Genomic DNA, 19,192 nt, shown 5'->3' with positions numbered 1-19,192 from the left:
TTTCTATTAAAAATTATAATGTTTTTAAGGACTGTTGTTTTTGTTTGAAGTTAAGCACATAGCTACACAGTGGGTTATCTGTGCTCTACTGACCACAGGTATTAAAACCTGGTTCCAAGCATTCTAAGTCTGCAGACATACCACTATGAGGCTTTAAAAGCTGTTTGTAAACATAACACAACTTTAAGCAACAAGGCTTTATAATTTATCACAAATATATGTAAAAGATACCTGAAGAAAGTTCTTAAATACAATTATTACGTATTGGTAATAATTTTCTATATTTTTTTTTTTATCTTGCTGTTGCTCAAGTTACACCAGGTAGCAGCACTACACTCACCACAGCAAGTTAAAAATTGATAAGGCAAACTCTCTCATTTAAGTCATTCTGTAACACTGCATGATCCAGTTTATGTTAGACATTTGTGAAGAAGTTTAACAACTATTGACACTAATAGAAATGATGGAATACTATTAAATTTACTGATGTAGAATTCCAATAAACTTCACTAAAGGTAGTTCCATAAAAATTTCCTCCTTCTCTTTCAACTAACGTAAGGAGCAGCTCAAAACAAAGAGTAAGAATGTCTTACTTAAAAAAATCTTTACTGATTTTTCTCAATTTATTCTTTGTTTCCAACTAGTATGACTTGTGTTTGTTAAGCCTTAACAAGTTATCACAGCAGTTTAGTGTATGTATATATATGTATATGTACAGCCACACTGTACATGACAATGGTGCATCTTGACAATAAGCACTAGAGTATAGTTCCATTACAAAAGGTTCCTTGGTAAGGCTGTCTTGTCCAAATCATACCAGTCCTAAGTAATAGTTTATAATTGTATGAGGATGATGGTTTTCAGGGTCTTTTTCTGTAGTTTGATTGCAGAGAGATCCATAGGCTGCATGTCCAGCAATTTGACTGGTATTTCTTTCTCTTCAACTGAAAAAATACCCATTTCATTTTCATACTACTTGAATTATGGAATGGTTGAGCTAATATGCCATTAGAGGAACTTGTGTCCCTTTTTGAAAGCTAAATCTTAATGTTTCCTACTGTGGGGCTCATGGATGGCTTTTGCCACTGACCTTTATTTCATGGATTCTCATTTGTTACAAGGTACTGTACTTAAGTCTCCAAAGCTAAGGAATAATTTTTTGCAAGTCTCTTTTTGGAAGGTCCTGGTACTCCAAGTTGATCCATATTCATTTAATTTATACTAAAATTAAGTATAAGGCATATTCCTACTGTCGAATTTCTAAGTCACTGATCTGATTGTATGCATATTTTCTATCACAATAAGCTGTTACATGGTTTAAAAAACAAAAAGTTTTCAATGGTATCATGCCACCTATTAAATGCCAAACACTAAAATGTAGTTTATTACATTTCAACTAGTTTTAATATCAACTGTAGTTATTATACAACTTACTAATTTGCTTTTTAAAATAATTTAATACAACTATGTAAACACACACTTTCTTCAAATATAAGCCAAAACAGAAAAAACTTGTTGATAAATAAGATTTTTGTCTGATTTTATATTATAATAGTATTAAAATTTCAAAACTTTAGAGGAGTTATTGAATGGAGCTATTTATTTGATCTTGAGAGTTTTCAATCCATGTTTATTTCACTTGTGGTAACTTAAGTTTGTGTTAATTTTTTGAAATTATTATTGTCTGATTACAGTACGTGGTTAACTTTAAAAAGTGTGTTTGTGTTGAGTTGGTTATTATATGCTAAACCATATCCTTTAGCATACATGGTCAACTTTTGATAATTATTGCACTCAATTTGCAGTTATAAAAGTGTTTTATAGTGAACACAAAAAAAAAGTTTATTCCACATTCTTTCCGTTGAACTTCAAAAAGTAATCATTGTCACACTGGTTTTAGTTAAAGTATCCAGGTCAGACTGCTTCTTCAGGGTTGATATTTGTATGGATTGTTTTTTCTCCCCGACCTTTAACATAGTAAAACTGAAGGTGAATTATCCGAAAAATAACATGGACAAGTTGTTGACGCTGGATGATACAGCCTTTATTTAATCTCTGAAAAAAGGTAATTTGTAAAGCTTAAAGCTTAGATTACCATCTTTTCTAATCTTACTGGACAAACGCTTGAAACATCTAGACAGCAGGTTGTGGAAGAATACAATTACAATACATTACATACTACACCTAGGTCAAAGAACGTAGTTACGATAAGACATCAGCAAGAAGTTTTCCAAATTGAGTGCCATGAAAACAAACACGGAAAACTTCTTCTCAGCTTGAAATATTATTACATGAGTAATATTGCTCAGAGAAGGAAAAGAAGAGTCTTCATATCAAACTGGTTATTTACTATATTTAATTCTTACTATGCCTCATGTTAAAAACTGAAAAGTTGTTAAGTAGAAAAATATGATGCGACAAACACCAAACGTTATTACTCAAAAGTGGTATTGACTCAAAGCAGTACAATATAAGCATCACAAAGGCATATTTTGATCAATAAGGCTAAACATGGCTACAAATACATGTACCATTCTCGCTACAGTAAGAGAGTTACATAGCACAATCTGTGCCTTAATACACACACACACATACACATCTGAAAAACAAATTCCACCATTTGTCACTCAGGCCACAAAGAATATTTTCAGTTGGTACATTCAAATTGATTTGTTTTATTCTATTATGCCTGAGCCTGATTTATTGAACCTTATGAAATCTAAAAGCACCTTCAGATCTATGAATTTCTATTTGCAATATATAATATGTAATTACAGCATGTATAATTGGACTTTCTTTTTTTTTCCCAAGAGGATTTACTACTATTGCTGCATACATTTCAGAACAATTAAGTGATTTAGTAGATTTTCCTTTATATATTTAAATACTTAAATCAAAAAATAAGTGCAGGGGAGTTGCCCAGACAGGAAAAAGCCTTTAGCAGGAGTTTCCACATAAGAAGGTGCAAGGGTTAAGAGTAATTACCCTGATGCAATACCAGTGACATTTTGAGCCTTGTTGAGGCGGACTTCTTCAACGTGTCGATCCTAAAATAAGACGACATTCTAAGAATTCAATGATATTTTTATTTGATAAAGTTACAACTTTTCCATTTCATTTCTGTTAGACTTAAAGTGAAAAGTGGAAATTTACACTAATAACTTTCTTGTTTTGTATTTCCTCTATCGTGTAAATTTTAAAAACAAATTGAAGAAAGATATTGAAACAAACTAATAATGGGAACTGTATGAATTAAGTGTAAAAATTATTTATTTCATGTGAAATTATTGATTAAAAACTGATTTCTTCCCTAAAGTGATTTCATTTATGAAGATTGAACAAATAAACCTATTACAACAACATCAAAAGTTTCAAACTTTATGAAAGTTTCTCCATACATCAGTGATATGACAATAAAAAATTAATGGGGCTAAAATAAGTATTAGTTCTAATGTTACTATTAAAAACGTTTATACCCTTTCCAAGAAGAGTTACAAGGTGTCAATACCAGTAGACAAGTGAGGTGCCATCAACTGAAACCAGTCTTCCTTGGAATGATGGCAAAGTGACCACTGCATCTTGTGTCACTGTTCACCTCTTAAGAAGAGGGAAAGAAAGATGATGAAAAATGGGTCAGACCAGTAGCAATTACTGTGAAACTTGAGGCATAGAAATGGGGATATTCTATGTTAACAAGACAAAGGTTGTCAGAAGAGAATATATACTTCACAGTTCAATTCCTTCAAAATCTCTTCATACAGCAGAATGGATTATATCAACTTATCTCCCAAGGTATCAAAGAGAAATGGCACCTACTGGAGAAGCTTGTCAATGACCATTATCAGCGTCTCTCCTCAGCAGAGGCAAAAAAGATAGAGTGCGATGGTACAAATAACAGACGTGGATGACAATGGCTGCTAGAGATGTAGTAATGTGTACAATCCCTGTAGGTGTACGTTGTTCAACCAACAATGGTACTTCACTGTTAACCCGTTCTTTAACATGATCGCTCCTTTCTGTATAATGAATACTGTTTAACGACATTATTGGCAGGTTTCAAAAAAGTTTCTTATAACAAGAGATACCATGGAAAAATTGGCAAAGGCCCCAATGCCATCTAAATTAGCATGAAAATCTAGACAGTTCCATTGTACAAGTATGAATATTTTTACTTAGATTGTTAAGAAGTCTAATTGGGGAGCTTTTCAGTTATGTTTTTTTTTTTTATCTATTATAGATCAAAGGACCTTGACCAGAAACAAAGAAGTAGTCTCCCATCACATGGAGGAGATTTGGTACAGAGGGAAATAATAATAACAGAGACTGGTCTCGATCAAACCCTGGTGTTTACAAGTAGAAACAATGATGGAGGTGGAAGTAGACTCACTCTATTGTCCATGGAGGGTAAACAAGGTTCACAAGTGGTAGAAGAAAGATTACAGACATAAAAAGATCTGTCTGCTGTAGAACAGAGTGCAGACACACAACTCAGTTTTGGAAGATGCGTCAACGTTCTCCTTGCATCAGGAGCTGAGATCTTCAAGGTCTTAATCCCTGCATTTGGACATAATATAAAAAATAACGATGTTGGAATCCAGAGTGGTAAAATGAGCATGACTTGTTTTGACACGTGCTTTCATGGTCTTTGCAAAAAAAAGAGAGAGAGTGAAGAAGAGAAAGAAAAAAGTACACAAACAGTAGGTTTTGGTGCATCAAATCTGTTGACATGGTCTTTGCCTCCCCCTCCCAAAAAAAAAGGTACAACAAGAGGTTTTAGATCATCAAATCTGGTAACTGTGAAAGAAAGCTAGGGCTATAAGGCCAAACTTTGCATCTTAAATAAACTGCCTTTAACTCAGCAGATGAATGTGGTGATTGTAAAGCTAATATGGAAACTAATCAGAAAGATATTTTATCCTTAAGAGTGGATAGTTTCCTGACAGCTGATAGTCCTTGACTGGAGATTTCAGCAAGGATTTACAAATTTGAGATGTTAAAAAGATCCCATTCAACACTGGTTCCACTTCAGGACCTACGACCTACAGGAATTCAAGGCCAAAATTGCATGTTGAAGTGACCCAAGCATACAATCCAGGCACCACTTACTTAAAGGATGGGACAAAGTCTGGAACCATTGCATAATAACACTGCATTAACTACCCCAGAATATGTTTAAAATATTAGAAACTGAAATTTATGAAAATAAAAAATGAAATTAATGATGATAAAAAGAACAAAATTTCAATCTAAAATTATTTAATTCATTAGATATAGAAAGAAAAAAAAAGAATCAAAACTAAGTTCTTACATGTTCCTGGAGCTTGTCTTGCAAAACCTTGAAAAGGTTCTCTCTATTTTCTTGAGCGATTTCAAGTTTCCTTTGAAGGCGGTCTCGCAGCTGGTCAGCTTGTTCGTCCAACTGCTTTCGAACGTCTAAGATATGCTTATCCTTAAGAAAACATAACGTAATATTGCATGTTCATTTCCAAGTTGAAACAGGTTACATAAAATAAAAAAATACAAGAACAGAGTGTTACATCAAAAAGAGTACATGGTAGAGACATTGGCTGAAAGTTTAAAAATTAAAGGTAAGGATTTCTTTAAATACATTAAAGGTAAACAATAAGTCAGATTAGTAGCAGAGCCTTGTAGAAAGACTAATATCTGTAGGTTATGAGATGGCTGGGTTACAATTCTGATTTTACTGATGAAGATTTGAGAAATATTCTTCCTGAAAAGTTAACAGATGCAAACAAGATAATCACAGTAATTCTGAGCTCAGTTTTAAAGAATGGTAAGATTCCTACACCTGATTATATTCCCATTAGGGTTTAATGGAATTTCACAACTGAATATATGAGCCACTTGCCAATATCTAAATCCTTAAACAGTGCCAGAAGATTGGAAGATTTGGTAGTTTTACTAAATCTTATAAGTCGATTAAAATTAATCAGAGATTACAAAAGGTTTTTGAAAATTGATAAAAAATGCTTTACAAATTCATTTAACAAAGTTTGAAATTTAGTTGGTTAGTTAGCATGTTTTCACTGAAAATAATCCTGCTTTACTAATTATTTAGCAGACTTTGAAGAGGTTACTTCTAAGTAGACTAGGGTGCAGGTGTGGATTTGAGGATTCTCAATTTTGGGAATGTATTTGACAAGGAACTACAAAGGCTTGTTAAAAAAAAAAAAAACCTACAGATGTGGGAAATACGGTTTTGCTCATTAGATTGAGATTAAAACATGACCTTTCTTTGATATGTGTAGGACGCTGTACAAATAGAGTGCGAGTATACGACATGTAGGGCAAAGAATTGGCGATTAGTGTCTAGTTTAATAAATGCAATGTAATGCATGCTAGTAACCATAATCTGAATTGTAAGTGTAATTGTAATTGTTACAGAAAAAACATTTGTGGTGTGTTGATTTATCAATCACTTAAGCCACTTAACCAGTTGACTGCCAAGTATTTCAGCTGCTACAATACAACTCTAATGCTTCTTCATTTTGTAACTTTTTTGTGACATCATTTTGGATCGAAAGTGAAACAATTTGTAAGTAGGTCAAATCATGTATGGTGCTGACATCTAGCGTTGAAGTTAGGTATTATTGAGAACGAATTAGCTCGTTTGTGGCACTGTGTTACCGATCAGCTTGGACGAGTTACCTCATCTACAGCACTGAACAGGTTAAGCAGTGTGCTGTCACTAGTGACAGAATAATGGAAGTCTTACATTGTATTTTCAGAAACACCGAATATAAGTTTAAGGAGGTTATAATAAGTCACCTATTAGGTTTCATTTGTAGTACTGGGCTCAGGAAGTACAATACATTATTAGAAATGGTTTAGAAAATGGTTATTAGCATGGTACATGGGGGTAGAAAAATTGTTTTACAGGGACAGGGTAAGATTTCTGGAATTGTTTCTTCTCAAGAAAAAAAATTGTTAGAGAAATTGATATCTTTGTATACTAAATATGGTAGAAGAAAGGCTCACAAGTACAAATTATAACATGGTAGGAGTCATCTTCAGTTTTATTTTTCTAAAAGGGGGTGAATGCAATATCTTTAACAAAAGGCTTGATTAATGTTTAAATGTTAACAGCTGACTTTGAGTTTCCTTTGTGTTTAATTGGTGTATGGGACAGCCTCAATGGACCAACAGCCCCTTGTAGCCCTTACATATTATCACTAAAATACAAAATACACAACTATTGTGGTACGTATCACAAATTCTTAATAGTTTAAAAGAAACATTATATTTTAACTGGCAGATTCAAAATTAAATCTCTTGGCTTAAACCACTAAAATGGACTAATTCTCACTAGAGGTCATTTCTGCTTCCTGTTACAACAGGTTATTTTTTCTAACAACTTTCATCTGAACAAATTACCATGGTAAAATAAAATGGTAAAAAAAAAAAAAAACGTTTACTCTTGTTTCAAGTTTCACCAAATTATTACTGTATTAAAAAATATAAAACACATTAATGTTGAGGTCTTCATAATAAGTCAAAAACCACATCCACTGTGTTTATTAAAGTTGATTAATAACCCCACCATGCATACTTTCAACTAATAAGTAGCTTCAATCAGCTCAATGTGTTCAAAAAATATAGTCTATCTCTTAGTTGGGCTTCAAGATTGAATCACTTACATGATCTCTCAGACGCTCCTGCAATGCAAAGATCTGAGCTTCGCGAGCTTCGGTAGCACATTCAATCTTTTTCTGGATGTTTGACAAAATCTCCTGAGTCTGAGCATCCAGAGATTTTCTTATTTCTTCTCCCTTTAACAACTTATAAAGAAAACAAAGGTAACTGTCAAGTGCTGTGCAAATTGAAAGTTACATTTATTCACATTAATTCTTACCCAACCAAGGTTTACAACTCGAGGTGAAGCCCTAACTTCTGCTAGAAACTTAAGTCCACAAATCGTGGTGTAAGCATGCAGGAAGGTAGGGGAACACAAAGGGATTGTAACTACAGTTATAAGGAAAGAAATATAGGGGGCCTAATTATTTTGTATGTAAGGAGGAGCATCTTTTTTGTAGCTAAGGGACTCTCCAAAGTTACTATGACACCTTTAAGTCTTAAAGCTTATAATTTTAAAAATCTGAGAACCATTAGATTAAACAAATTTGGAGGTTCTTAACAAAATAAAACTTAAAAGTATTGCATTTAAGAGGGAAGTTGTTTTTTTTCATCCATACGTATATCACATACATTTGATCGGGAAATATAAAAAAATAAAATAATTAATGTAATATTTCATAAAAATGGTTTTTAACCTATTACTCCAGTCTTTACAGATTTAACTGAGATATTGTATTTAATGATGTCCCTAAAGTATTGATAATCAACAGAATAAAAACAAAGATAATTAACATATTAAAATCCTAAACTGGAAATTTTCCCCAAAATATTTTTGATTTTTTACACATTACTGGAATTGGTTAAACTGATCTGTTCGACAACCACCAAACCTTCTCGAGACCAGCAAAAATTAATTTTTACAATTGTAATATTATTGTACCATCAAGAAGTCAAACATACCTCCTACCATCTGCTTACAAGGAAAAAGAAATCCTTACCTGCTCACGAGACTTTTCTTGAATAGATTTTATGAATGCCTCTCTGTTTCCTTTGTTGGATTCCATCTTCTGCTCAAGGTTTTCCTTAGCAGATTGTATAAAGTTAGCATTATGTTCTCGTTTCTTCAGTAAAGCCTCTTGTTCCCTGAAGCGTTTCTCATTCAACTGGTTCAGCTTGTGGGCTTCTAAATACTAAATTACAATTTTGTTTTCTTATAAATACATCCATACCTCTCTCATAATAAGACTTCTAATGTTAGACACTAAATGAAAGTTATCATAAGGAAACAAACACAGATATATATAATTAAATATGTTTTCATCAACATTTACTGGGTGGAGGGGTTGGGCTCAAGTCATTGTCTTCCTGTTATTATGCACCAAATGTGCCCTCCACCTCTTCTCTGTCATAAATTACCAATGACTGTGAAAGATACATCCAATAGTGTAAAATATTGAGGAAAAAAAAATTCAGCTAAAAGACAATGATATACTATTATGTGTTAATATATGCTAATTCACTGTTCAGTTTTATATCACAAAAGCAGTCACGTGGTAAACTGATTGGGAAAGATGGTAATTTTGCTTCATGTGGATTTTTATTTTATCTTTACTGAAAGCAACCTACAGTCTCCACTAACAATCCTCCTTTAAAGACAAAACTGAAAAACAGTTTATTGTGTTGCCCAAAGCTTTCTTTCTTGTTAGTCAGTTCCTGCCATTTTAATATCCCCTGCAAGCTGCTGTATATTTAACTTTAATATTCACTTTAACACATGTAACAGTTAATAAAAACATTGATTTAGTTAAGTGTGTACAACTGATCTCAAACTTTGTTCTCTATTAATGTTTTCTTTCCTTGTTCAAGTAGCTCTACAGACTATAATACTACAAAAAGTAAATGTTTATTTTTCAAACTTTATACTCACATTGTAATAAAAGTAATAATGAAGATCTCATAAGAATTAATATTGTTTTGTATTTATTACTACTTATGGTTTATAAATCAAACTGAAAATAAAAAAATCCACTCCGAGATTGGGATATTTTTTATCACGAGTCAAGAACTAAAACAACAAAAAATACTAGTTACATCATAATTTAAATTGTTTTTAGTTAAACACAAAGCTATACGATGGGCTGTCTGTGCTGTGCCCACTGCAGGTGGTACTGAAACCTTGGATTTGTTATTAGTCCATAAGGCTTCCTGCTGTGGCACAAAAACTTTTGTAATTTTAATAAACTTTGTAAGGACAGCCTGTTTGTACATAGTTTAACATCCAATCACCAATCTGCAAACATGTTTGTGAGAACTTGCTAACACGAAAATAAAAATCTATACCACATAAGTTAACAAATTAATTATGTCTAAAATGCCAGACAAATGTAAACAGAAAAAACTTGAATTTAACAAAGTTTGAATAATTTCTAGCATTACTTCAAAGTTTCTACTAGCAAGTTAAGTGAAAAGAAAACACAGGCCTTTTTCATTAAACCCTAACCATCAAAACTATTTTCTGGGCTTGCCAGTTAATGGGTTAAATTAATGACATGTGATTAACTTTGATCAAACTCAAACAATTCAAATTCACGGTTTGAAATGACAAGCACATCAAACATTAACTACAATAATGTTACTGGACATTTTCTTTACAGACAGTTTAAAATAACTGTAACCCAGACAAAACACTCACTTGTCTCCTTTCTTCTGCAGCCCGTAATTTGTTTTCTATGTCTTCTACAGAGATGTTAGATTTTGGTGGAGTGGAAGCCAAACGGGGAGGAGCTACATCTGATGGATCAGCAAGCACCAACTCGTATTTCATGCCACCCTTTGACTGCTCAGAAGCTCGCACTTCGGTAGCTGTAGCCCAAACAAACTGATCAGTCATAAAATGCCACGGAAATTTTAACCTTTCTTTTAAAATATTTTCTTGCTGTAGTTTAATTTTTAAACTGATTTGACAATTCTTAAACAAACAGCCACTGTCAGACCTTACACTACTTGTTTAAAACTGATTTTAACAGGTTTCAATAAATGTACACATACCTATATAGAAGCAACAACGTTATAATAACTTCTTAAACGGAAGTTAGTAATTCTTTATCTTCTGCACAATATTGAAAAGACTGACTTGACAGAACTGTTATTCTAGTAATTAATGTTTTTTTACATATTTGAATGAAAAGACAATTTACCTGTAAATTATGGTTCAAGTTATATTTACATCAACAATAACAAAAACTTTAAATAAAACAAAACAAAGAACTTACCAACATTGTTGTCCAGTATATTATGAGAAGGAAGTACAAACAAAACATGGAAAATAACATTACAGATGAAACACGTTGCTTATATAAATCACAGATGTATCATGTGGAATTCTGAACATTAACACTTCAACAGTTACAAATATGGTTCGTTTACTCTGATGTAGGTTATACAATTTTTTTAAATTCATTTGTAACAATTTTCTTACATTTGTTTTGCTATTATGTAGAAAAAAACTGAACAATTTTAATGTTTTTTTATACATCGCAAACCAAATCAATTTATGTTTTAGATGATCTATGTATAGAAGAATTTCAAACCATTTTTTGTTACATTTTGAAGGTTTCTACAATTTTAATGCAAAATAACAACAGAGAGTAAACAGCTGCTACTCAAAAAGTAGGCATATAATTATAAAGAAAGGTGTTCATGGCTTGTGGCAATCATAGAAGGATGGCTGTATTGGCTATTGATTATTTTGCACGAGATACTGAGGTTAATACTGTTAATTCTTCTCTACATGCTGTTCATTATCCATCAGTCAGAGGTGGACAATGATATATTTGAGAAAACTAAAGGCACAAGTCCACGACAGATGTACATGTCAAAATAATATTTTTACTCATGTTTTTTAATAGTATAGCATTAATTGTTGTTTGTGCTTGTATTTTACATGGAAACTGACATGTTGACTTGGCACATGTGGCTGGATATCTTTACAGTCCACACCTTATTAACATTAACATCATAAAAAGGTGGTATTTTCTTGCAGTGAAGTGTTGACAAGTTAGCCTGAGAACAAACAGTTCTTGATATGTTTAATTACCAACACTATACATCACTTTAAAAACCTTGATGTTTTACATTTGCCAAGTTCTAAGTACATAAAATATCAGATAACCATCAAGTTCTGGTACTATTTTTAAAAACATTTATAATAACTAAAGTGAGTAAAATTTTCACATCACTATTATAAATGCATGAATATATTTGAATGTATTTTAAAACATAATAGGCCACAGACCAGTCTTGAAAACTATATATATTACATAACCGCAAATTACTAAGGAAAGTTAATGATATAATTTATCAAAACAATACCACATGTCCATCAGTGTTATACCCCAACCAGCCGACAAGCCTTGGTATTAGGGGAAGAGGCCTCATCAGTTCAAGTTGTCACAAAGCTATTCATGGGCTTTCTATGCTGGGCCTTAATATAACAGTTAGACTAGAAAAACAACAGTTAATATCACCCACTGATAACTATTGGGCTACTCATTTGCCAATAAATAATGGGATTGACCATTAAATTATAATGCCTACACGGTTGAAAGGGCAAACATTCTTGTTGAGAGATATCTGAATCTAGGACCCACAGATTGCAAGTGGAATACCTCACCATCAGTTAATGTCACATCACTCTCATTAATTAAAAAAATGTAGTTAAAGAACTGGAGTCTTCAGTAACAAAAAAATATGTATGCTGTTAACATGGTAATATAATGATGGGTTATTCTTTAATTTTGTTATTACCTAACATTTATTTTGCATCATGGTGTACATACTGTGTAAAATGCTGTGCAATATCATTACATTAAAAAAAATAAAAAACTGCACATTACAAAACTACAGGGTGTTTGGAAAATCACTGTGCAGTTTTGTAATCATATGTCTATTCAGTCTATTTCAAGCCAGCAACTGATAGCGGTGTTTAGAAACAAAATAAGAAGGATCCAGGCCTGTATTGATGTCAATGTGGGTCACTTTCAACATTGCTTATAATTGTCATTCATATTTACCTCCTGTATTCTATATTGAAACATGTCTGTTAATAAACATATAAGTGCACAGCGACTTTCCGAACACCTGGTATAACTTGTATGTCAAAAAACATGATAAAAATCAAAATGAAAAACAAAACAAATTCACATCTCTGTATCTTTCCTTTCAAAGTGATGCACAAAATATGAATTTAAGGGTGTGGTGTATAAGACACAGAACTGTCTGACCAGTGGCACGTCTACACCTAGACGTTCAAACTAATCTAGGAGCCACCCAAAAGATGCATATGATTTCGAGCTATAAATTATAATCAGTTAGCACTTATTGAGAGACGATAGGTTAGGTACACAGTTATCAATGCTCACATTCATAAGCATTGTAAATAAAACTAAAACCTACCTCCCCTTTGATTCAAATTAACTACTTTCTCTGATGCATTGTGGTTGGTTGACTTGCTGAATCCATACATTTTGCATTAAAAGGCACCATTTTTCTTCATTCAATAAAAAGTTTGAGTGCATGTCTCCAAACCTCTCCTTTCTAAAAGACGACCGCAGCACTTTAGGGCACATTAAAATTTGACTGTATGAAAAGTCTTACCCATACAGATCCCTAAAAGTTGGCAATCCTTTTTTAAATAACACTTGCACATACACGAGCCAAAAGAATATAGTATTTCCACAGCCTATAACCTAGGATTAATCACCCACTATAATTTAGACAGTGGTAGAAATAGGCTGGAACATATTCCAGCCACATACAAACTTCGCCCCACCCCACGCATACAACTTCCGAAATAGCGAAAGTCTGCTGCATGCATATTAACAGCTATGATATTTAGGTCTTGTCGCCTTACACACTTTACTTTCTCCGTACCTTCACCGTCACTGGAGTCCATCCAACTGGACAATGAGTTAGCCTCCTATACTTACTTTAATTGGATTTTCGGAAGGAATTCAAAAACTTTGCAATTTTATAGTAACTTTGAAACATAAATTTTATGTTACAAGAAAATAAAAATATTACATTTTATAAAGGAAAGAATGGACACAACCTAGCTAGCTATAGTAGTATAGGAAGTTTAAATGTTACAAAATATATTGGAAGAAGAAAGACAAAAACTCACAAATTTTAGTTACTTAAAATTAAAACAAAACAAAACGTTATTCCTACTTTGGCAAAATCGCTGTAATCATCTCTCTCTCTCTCTCTAGTTGTTTGGATATATAAATTTTGTACACCCGGGAGGGTCAGGTACACTGGACCTCTTCTTCCATCCTTTTCATTGTTAATATGGACTGCTTAGTATATTAAATGTTAATACATGAGGACTAGAGTGATATTCATCACTCAGGCCCTTTTCTGTTTAATAAAATAGTGCCAAAATAAAACAGGCTACCTATGAGCTAAACTTAGTGAGTCTGAAAGTACAATATACATGGACATTGCCCTGAAAAGGGTCTGAGTAATGTTCATCACTCTGGCCTTCATGTATTAACTTTAATCATGTTTAATTGTTGTTGTTTTTCAATTTCGCACAAAGCTACACAAGGGCTATCTGCACTAGCCGTCCCTAAGTTAGCAATATAAGACTAGAGGGAAGGCAGATAGGAGTCATTTAAAATTTAAAAAAAAAAGTTATTCCTGCTTTGGCAAAATCACTGTGATCATGTTTAATTGTTTTTGAATTTCGCACAAAGCTACACATGGGCTATCTTCTCTAGCCGTCCGTAATTGAGCAGTGTAAGACTAGAGGTCAGGTAGCTAGTCATCACCACCCACCGTCAACTCTTGGACTGCTCTTTTACCAACAAATAGTGGGATTGACCATAACATTATAACGCTCCCACGGCTAAAAGGACGAGCATGTTTGGTGCGAAGGGGATTCGACCCCTGCGACCCTCAGATTACGAGTTGAACGCCTTAACCCACCTGGCCATGCCAGACCAATAATGTTAAACTGAGCCACAGTAGGGGTTCAAAAATGTAAATTTTAAAGAACTGAGTTTTTGTTCTTTTGACTTTTTTGTTTCTATACTTGTTGTAACGTCAAAACTTTCTACATTACTAAAACTACCTAAGTTATGTATTTGTAAAATTTAAGTTGTTTTTTATTATTATACTTGTTAGTTTTCTTTTTATTAGCTAAGATTTTGTGCACTAGCAATACCAAGCTTGGGGCGCTCGTGTGCCTCAGTGGACTCAGCAGATCACCCAATGTGGCTTTGCCATAAGAGAGCACACACACAAACAAACACGTATGCCTCTTTCGATTTTATAGGATTTCTACCAACCTACCATCAAAGCTAATTGTATGGCTAAAGAAGTTCACCGTTTATTACACACAAACACACACACACACTAGTATCCTTTTTGATATAATAAGGGAATCATTAGGACCCCACCCAAAAAAGCTTTGTAGAAAAAGATTGGGCGATAAGTTGAGCATTATTTTTTTCTCTAGGCTTGTCTAGAAAAGTCACTTACTTACTAACTGAAATATTCGTTGAAATAATGAATTGTTTTGTTTGTTTTCGAATTTCACGAAAGCTACATGAGGGCTATTTGTGCTAGCTGTTCTTAATTTAGCAGTGTAAGACTAGAGAGAAGGCAGCTAGTCATCACCGTCAACTCTCAGGCTACTCTTATCACGAATAGCAACATTATGATGCTCCTACAGTTGAAAGGGCGAGCATGTTTGATGTGACGGGGATTCAAACACACGACCCTCAGATTACGAGTCGAACGCCTAAACCCACCTGGTCATGCGCAGCCTGAAATAGCGAAATTTTAAGTAAATTCATAAGCAATTGTATAACACACAAGCGGCTTTATAAGTACAGTAGGCTTTAGCTTTGCACGACCAATGCAGCAAAATAGTCATTCTTTATATTCAAACTTTCGAAAAGCAGTTTTAAGTGATCGGTTTTTATGACCACCATCTTTTTTAATCACGATCTGTACTGCAGTTTATGATAAATTTAAAACTCCAGCCATTGGTTTACTGTACCATGGTGCATAAAAATAAAAGTACTGTTTGTGAATTTCGGTTCTCCTCTATAGGTTACGCATAACGATGCCACTAGATTGCCACATCTCTTATCTTCTATGTAATATAATGTTTGTTTTAACATTATATTAATCACTCATAATTCTGAATCTTCTACAGTACTGTGACTGTTGGGATTTTAACCTTCTGAAGAAGCCACAAGACAAAACAAAGATAATAAAGTTTGTTTTGAAGGTTTTTCATGGATTTGTTTGTTCACTTTATACCAAAGCCACACTGGTTCTCTGCTGTGTCCACCACAGGGAATCGATCCCCATATTTTAATACTATGACAGCTGTCCAGCGGATTGGCAAATCAAAGACCGAGTCTACATTTCACTGTTCTTATATCTAAAATCTTCGTGTAATATGCAAACTATGGCAGCAAGAAAAAAAGATCAGAAAGGTGCTATCATAACCAGAATCAAACTACGTGAGTAAGAAAGAAACATGAAAAAGGTGCTATCATAACCAGAATCAAACTACGGGGGTAAGAAAGAAACATGAAAAAGGTGCTATCATAACCAGAATCAAACTACGGGGGTAAGAAACAAACATCAAAAAGATGCTATCATAACCAGATTCAAGCTATGGGAGTAAGAAAGAAACTTCAGAAAGGTGCTATCATCACCAGAAACAAACTACGGGAGTAAGAAAGAAACATCAAAAAGGTGCTATCATAACCAGATTAAAGCTATGGGAGTAAGAAAGAAACATCAGAAAGGTGCTATCATAACCAGATTAAAACTATGGGAGTAAGAAAGAAACATCAAAAAAGGTGTTATCATAACCATATTCAAGCTATGGGAGTAAGAAAGAAACATCAAAAAAGGTGATGTCATAACCAGATTCAAGCTATGGGAGTAAAAAAGAAACATAAAAAAAGGTGATATCATAACCAGATTCAAGCTATGGGAGTAAGAAAGAAACATCAAAAAAGGTGCTATCATCACCAGAAACAAACTACGGGAGTAAGAAAGAAACATCAAAAAGGTGCTATCATAACCAGATTCAAGCTACGGGAGTAAGAAAGAAACATCAGGTAGGTGCTATCATAACCAGAATCAAACTACGTGAGTAAGAAAGAACCATCAGAAAGGTGCTGTCATAACCAGATTGAAGCTATGGAAACAAGAAAATATCAGAAAGGTGTTGTCATAACCAGATTGAAGCTATGGGAGTAAGAAAAACATCAGGAAGGTGCTATCATAACCAGAATCAATCTACGTGAGTGAGAAAGAACCACCAGAAAGGTACTGTCATAACCAGAATCGAACTACGTCAGGGTGTGTGTGTCTTTTTTTTTTTTCGTATAGCAAAGCCACAAAGGGCTATCTCCTCAGCCCAACGAGGGGAATCGAACCCCTGATTTTAGAGTTATAAATCCGGAGACATACCGCTCTACTAGCGTGGAGCACTACGTGAGTAAGAAAGAAACATCAGAAAGGTGCTATCATAACCAGATTGAAGCTATGGAAACAAGAAAATATCAGAAAGGTGCTGTCATAACCAGATTGAACCTATGGGAGAAAGAAAAACATCAGAAAAATGCTGTCATAACCAGATTCAAGCTATGGGAGTAAGAGAGAAACATCAGAAAGGTGCTATCATAACCAGATTCAAGCTATGGGAGTAAGAAAGAAACATCAGAAAGGTGCTATCATAACCAGAATCAAACTACGTGAGTAAAAAAGAACCATCAGAAAGGTGCTGTCATAACCAGATTGAAGCTATGGAAACAAGAAAATATCAGAAAAGTGTTGTCATAACCAGATTGAAGCTATGGGAGTAAGAAAAACATCAAAAAGGTGCTGTCATAACCAGAATCGAACTACGTCAGTGTGTGTGTGTTTTTTTCGTATAGCAAAGCCACAAAGGGCTATTTCCTCAGCCCAACGAGGGGAATCGAACCCCTGATTTTAGAGTTGTACATCCGGAGACATAACGCTGTACTGGCGTGGGGCACTACGTGAGTAAAAAAGAAATATCAGAAAGTTGCTATCATAACCAAATTCAAGCTATGGGAGTAAGAAAGAAACATCAGTAAGGTGTTATCACAACCAGATTCAAACTACGGAAGTAAGAAACAAACATCAGAAAGGTGTTATCACGACCAGATTGAAACTACGGGAGTATGAAAGAAACATCAGTAAGGTGTTATCACAACCAGATTCAAACTACGGGAGTATGAAAGAAACATCATAAAGGTGCTCTCACAACCAGATTCAAGCTACGGGGGTATGAAAGAAACATCAGAAAGGTGCTATCATAACCAGATTCAAGCTACGGGAGTAAGAAAGAAACATCAAAAAGGTGCTATCATAACCAGATTCAAGCTTATGGGAATGAAAAAAAAACCATCAAAAAGGTGATATCATAACCAGAATCAAACTACGGGAGTAAGAAAGAAACATCAAAAAGGTGCTATCATAACCAGAATCAAACTACGGGAGTAAGAAAGAAACATCAAAAAAGTGCTATCAGAACCAGATTCAAGCTATGGGAGTAAAGAAAATATCAGAAAGGTGCTATCGTAAGCAGATTCAAGCTATGCGAGTAAAAAAAACATCAGATAGGTGTTATCATAACCAGATTCAAGCTATGGGAGTAACAAAGAAACATCAGAAAGGTGCTATCATATCCAGATTCAAGCTACGGGAGAAAGAAAGAAACATCAAAAAGGTGCTATCATAACCAGAATCAAACTACGGGAGTAAGAAAGAAACATCAAAAAGGTGCTATCAGAACCAGATTCAAGCTATGGGAGTAAAGAAAATATCAGAAAGGTGCTATCGTAAGCAGATTCAAGCTATGCGAGTAAAAAAAACATCAGATAGGTGTTATCATAACCAGATTCAAGCTATGGGAGTAACAAAGAAACATCAGAAAAGTGCTATCATATCCAGATTCAAACTACGGGAGTAAGAAACAAACATCAAAAAGGTACTATCATAACCAGATTCAAGCTACGGGAGAAAGAAAGAAACATCAAAAAGGTGCTATCATAACCAGATTCAAGCTATGCGAGAAACAAAGAAACATCAGAAAGATGCTATCATTACCAGAATCAAACTACGTGAGTAAGAAAGAAAAATCAGAAAGGTGCTATCACGACCAGATTCAAACTACGGGAGTAAGAAAGAAACATCAGAAAGATGCTATCATTACCAGAATCAAACTACGTGAGTAAGAAAGAAAAATCAGAAAGGTGCTATCACGACCAGATTCAAACTACGGGAGTAAGAAAGAAACATCAGAAAGGTGTTATCACAACCAGATTCAAACTACGGGAGTAAGAACGAAACATCAGAAAGGTGTTATCACGACCAGAATCAAACTACGGGAGTAAGAAAGAAACATCAAAAAGGTATTATCACGACCAAATTCAAACTACGGGAGTAAGAAAGAAACATCAGAAAGGTGTTATCACAACCAGATTCAAACTACGGGAGTAAGAAGAGAACATCAGAAATGTGCTATCATAACCAGATT

The 19,192-nt window shown here is 34.0% G+C and overlaps 1 protein-coding gene across 3 annotated transcripts in view; it reads right to left on the bottom strand.

The window, feature by feature from the left end:
- Positions 1-2,022: 2,022 nt before the first annotated feature.
- LOC143254051 (stathmin-1-A-like) overlaps positions 2,023-19,192 on the bottom strand; it is a 30,570-nt gene continuing 13,400 nt past the window's right edge. Inside the window, exons 1-6 of one of the 3 annotated variants that reach the window (XM_076508792.1) lie at positions 13,528-13,728; positions 10,289-10,458; positions 8,595-8,786; positions 7,659-7,799; positions 5,309-5,449; positions 2,023-3,047 (exon numbers count right to left, since the gene is read on the bottom strand). In XM_076508792.1, coding sequence (XP_076364907.1) covers positions 2,982-3,047; positions 5,309-5,449; positions 7,659-7,799; positions 8,595-8,786; positions 10,289-10,458; positions 13,528-13,549 — 732 coding nt within the window. In that variant the 5' untranslated portion in view covers positions 13,550-13,728 and the 3' untranslated portion in view covers positions 2,023-2,981. Of the gene's footprint in view, positions 3,048-5,308; positions 5,450-7,658; positions 7,800-8,594; positions 8,787-10,288; positions 10,459-13,050; positions 13,729-19,192 lie in introns of those variants that run through there. The other 2 variants (XM_076508791.1, XM_076508790.1) reach the window with 2 other exon arrangements.

Source organism: Tachypleus tridentatus, chromosome 6 (assembly GCF_004210375.1).
Source record: "Tachypleus tridentatus isolate NWPU-2018 chromosome 6, ASM421037v1, whole genome shotgun sequence".
NCBI lineage: Eukaryota > Metazoa > Arthropoda > Merostomata > Xiphosura > Limulidae > Tachypleus > Tachypleus tridentatus.
This window is presented reverse-complemented; position numbering and strand designations above follow the sequence as displayed.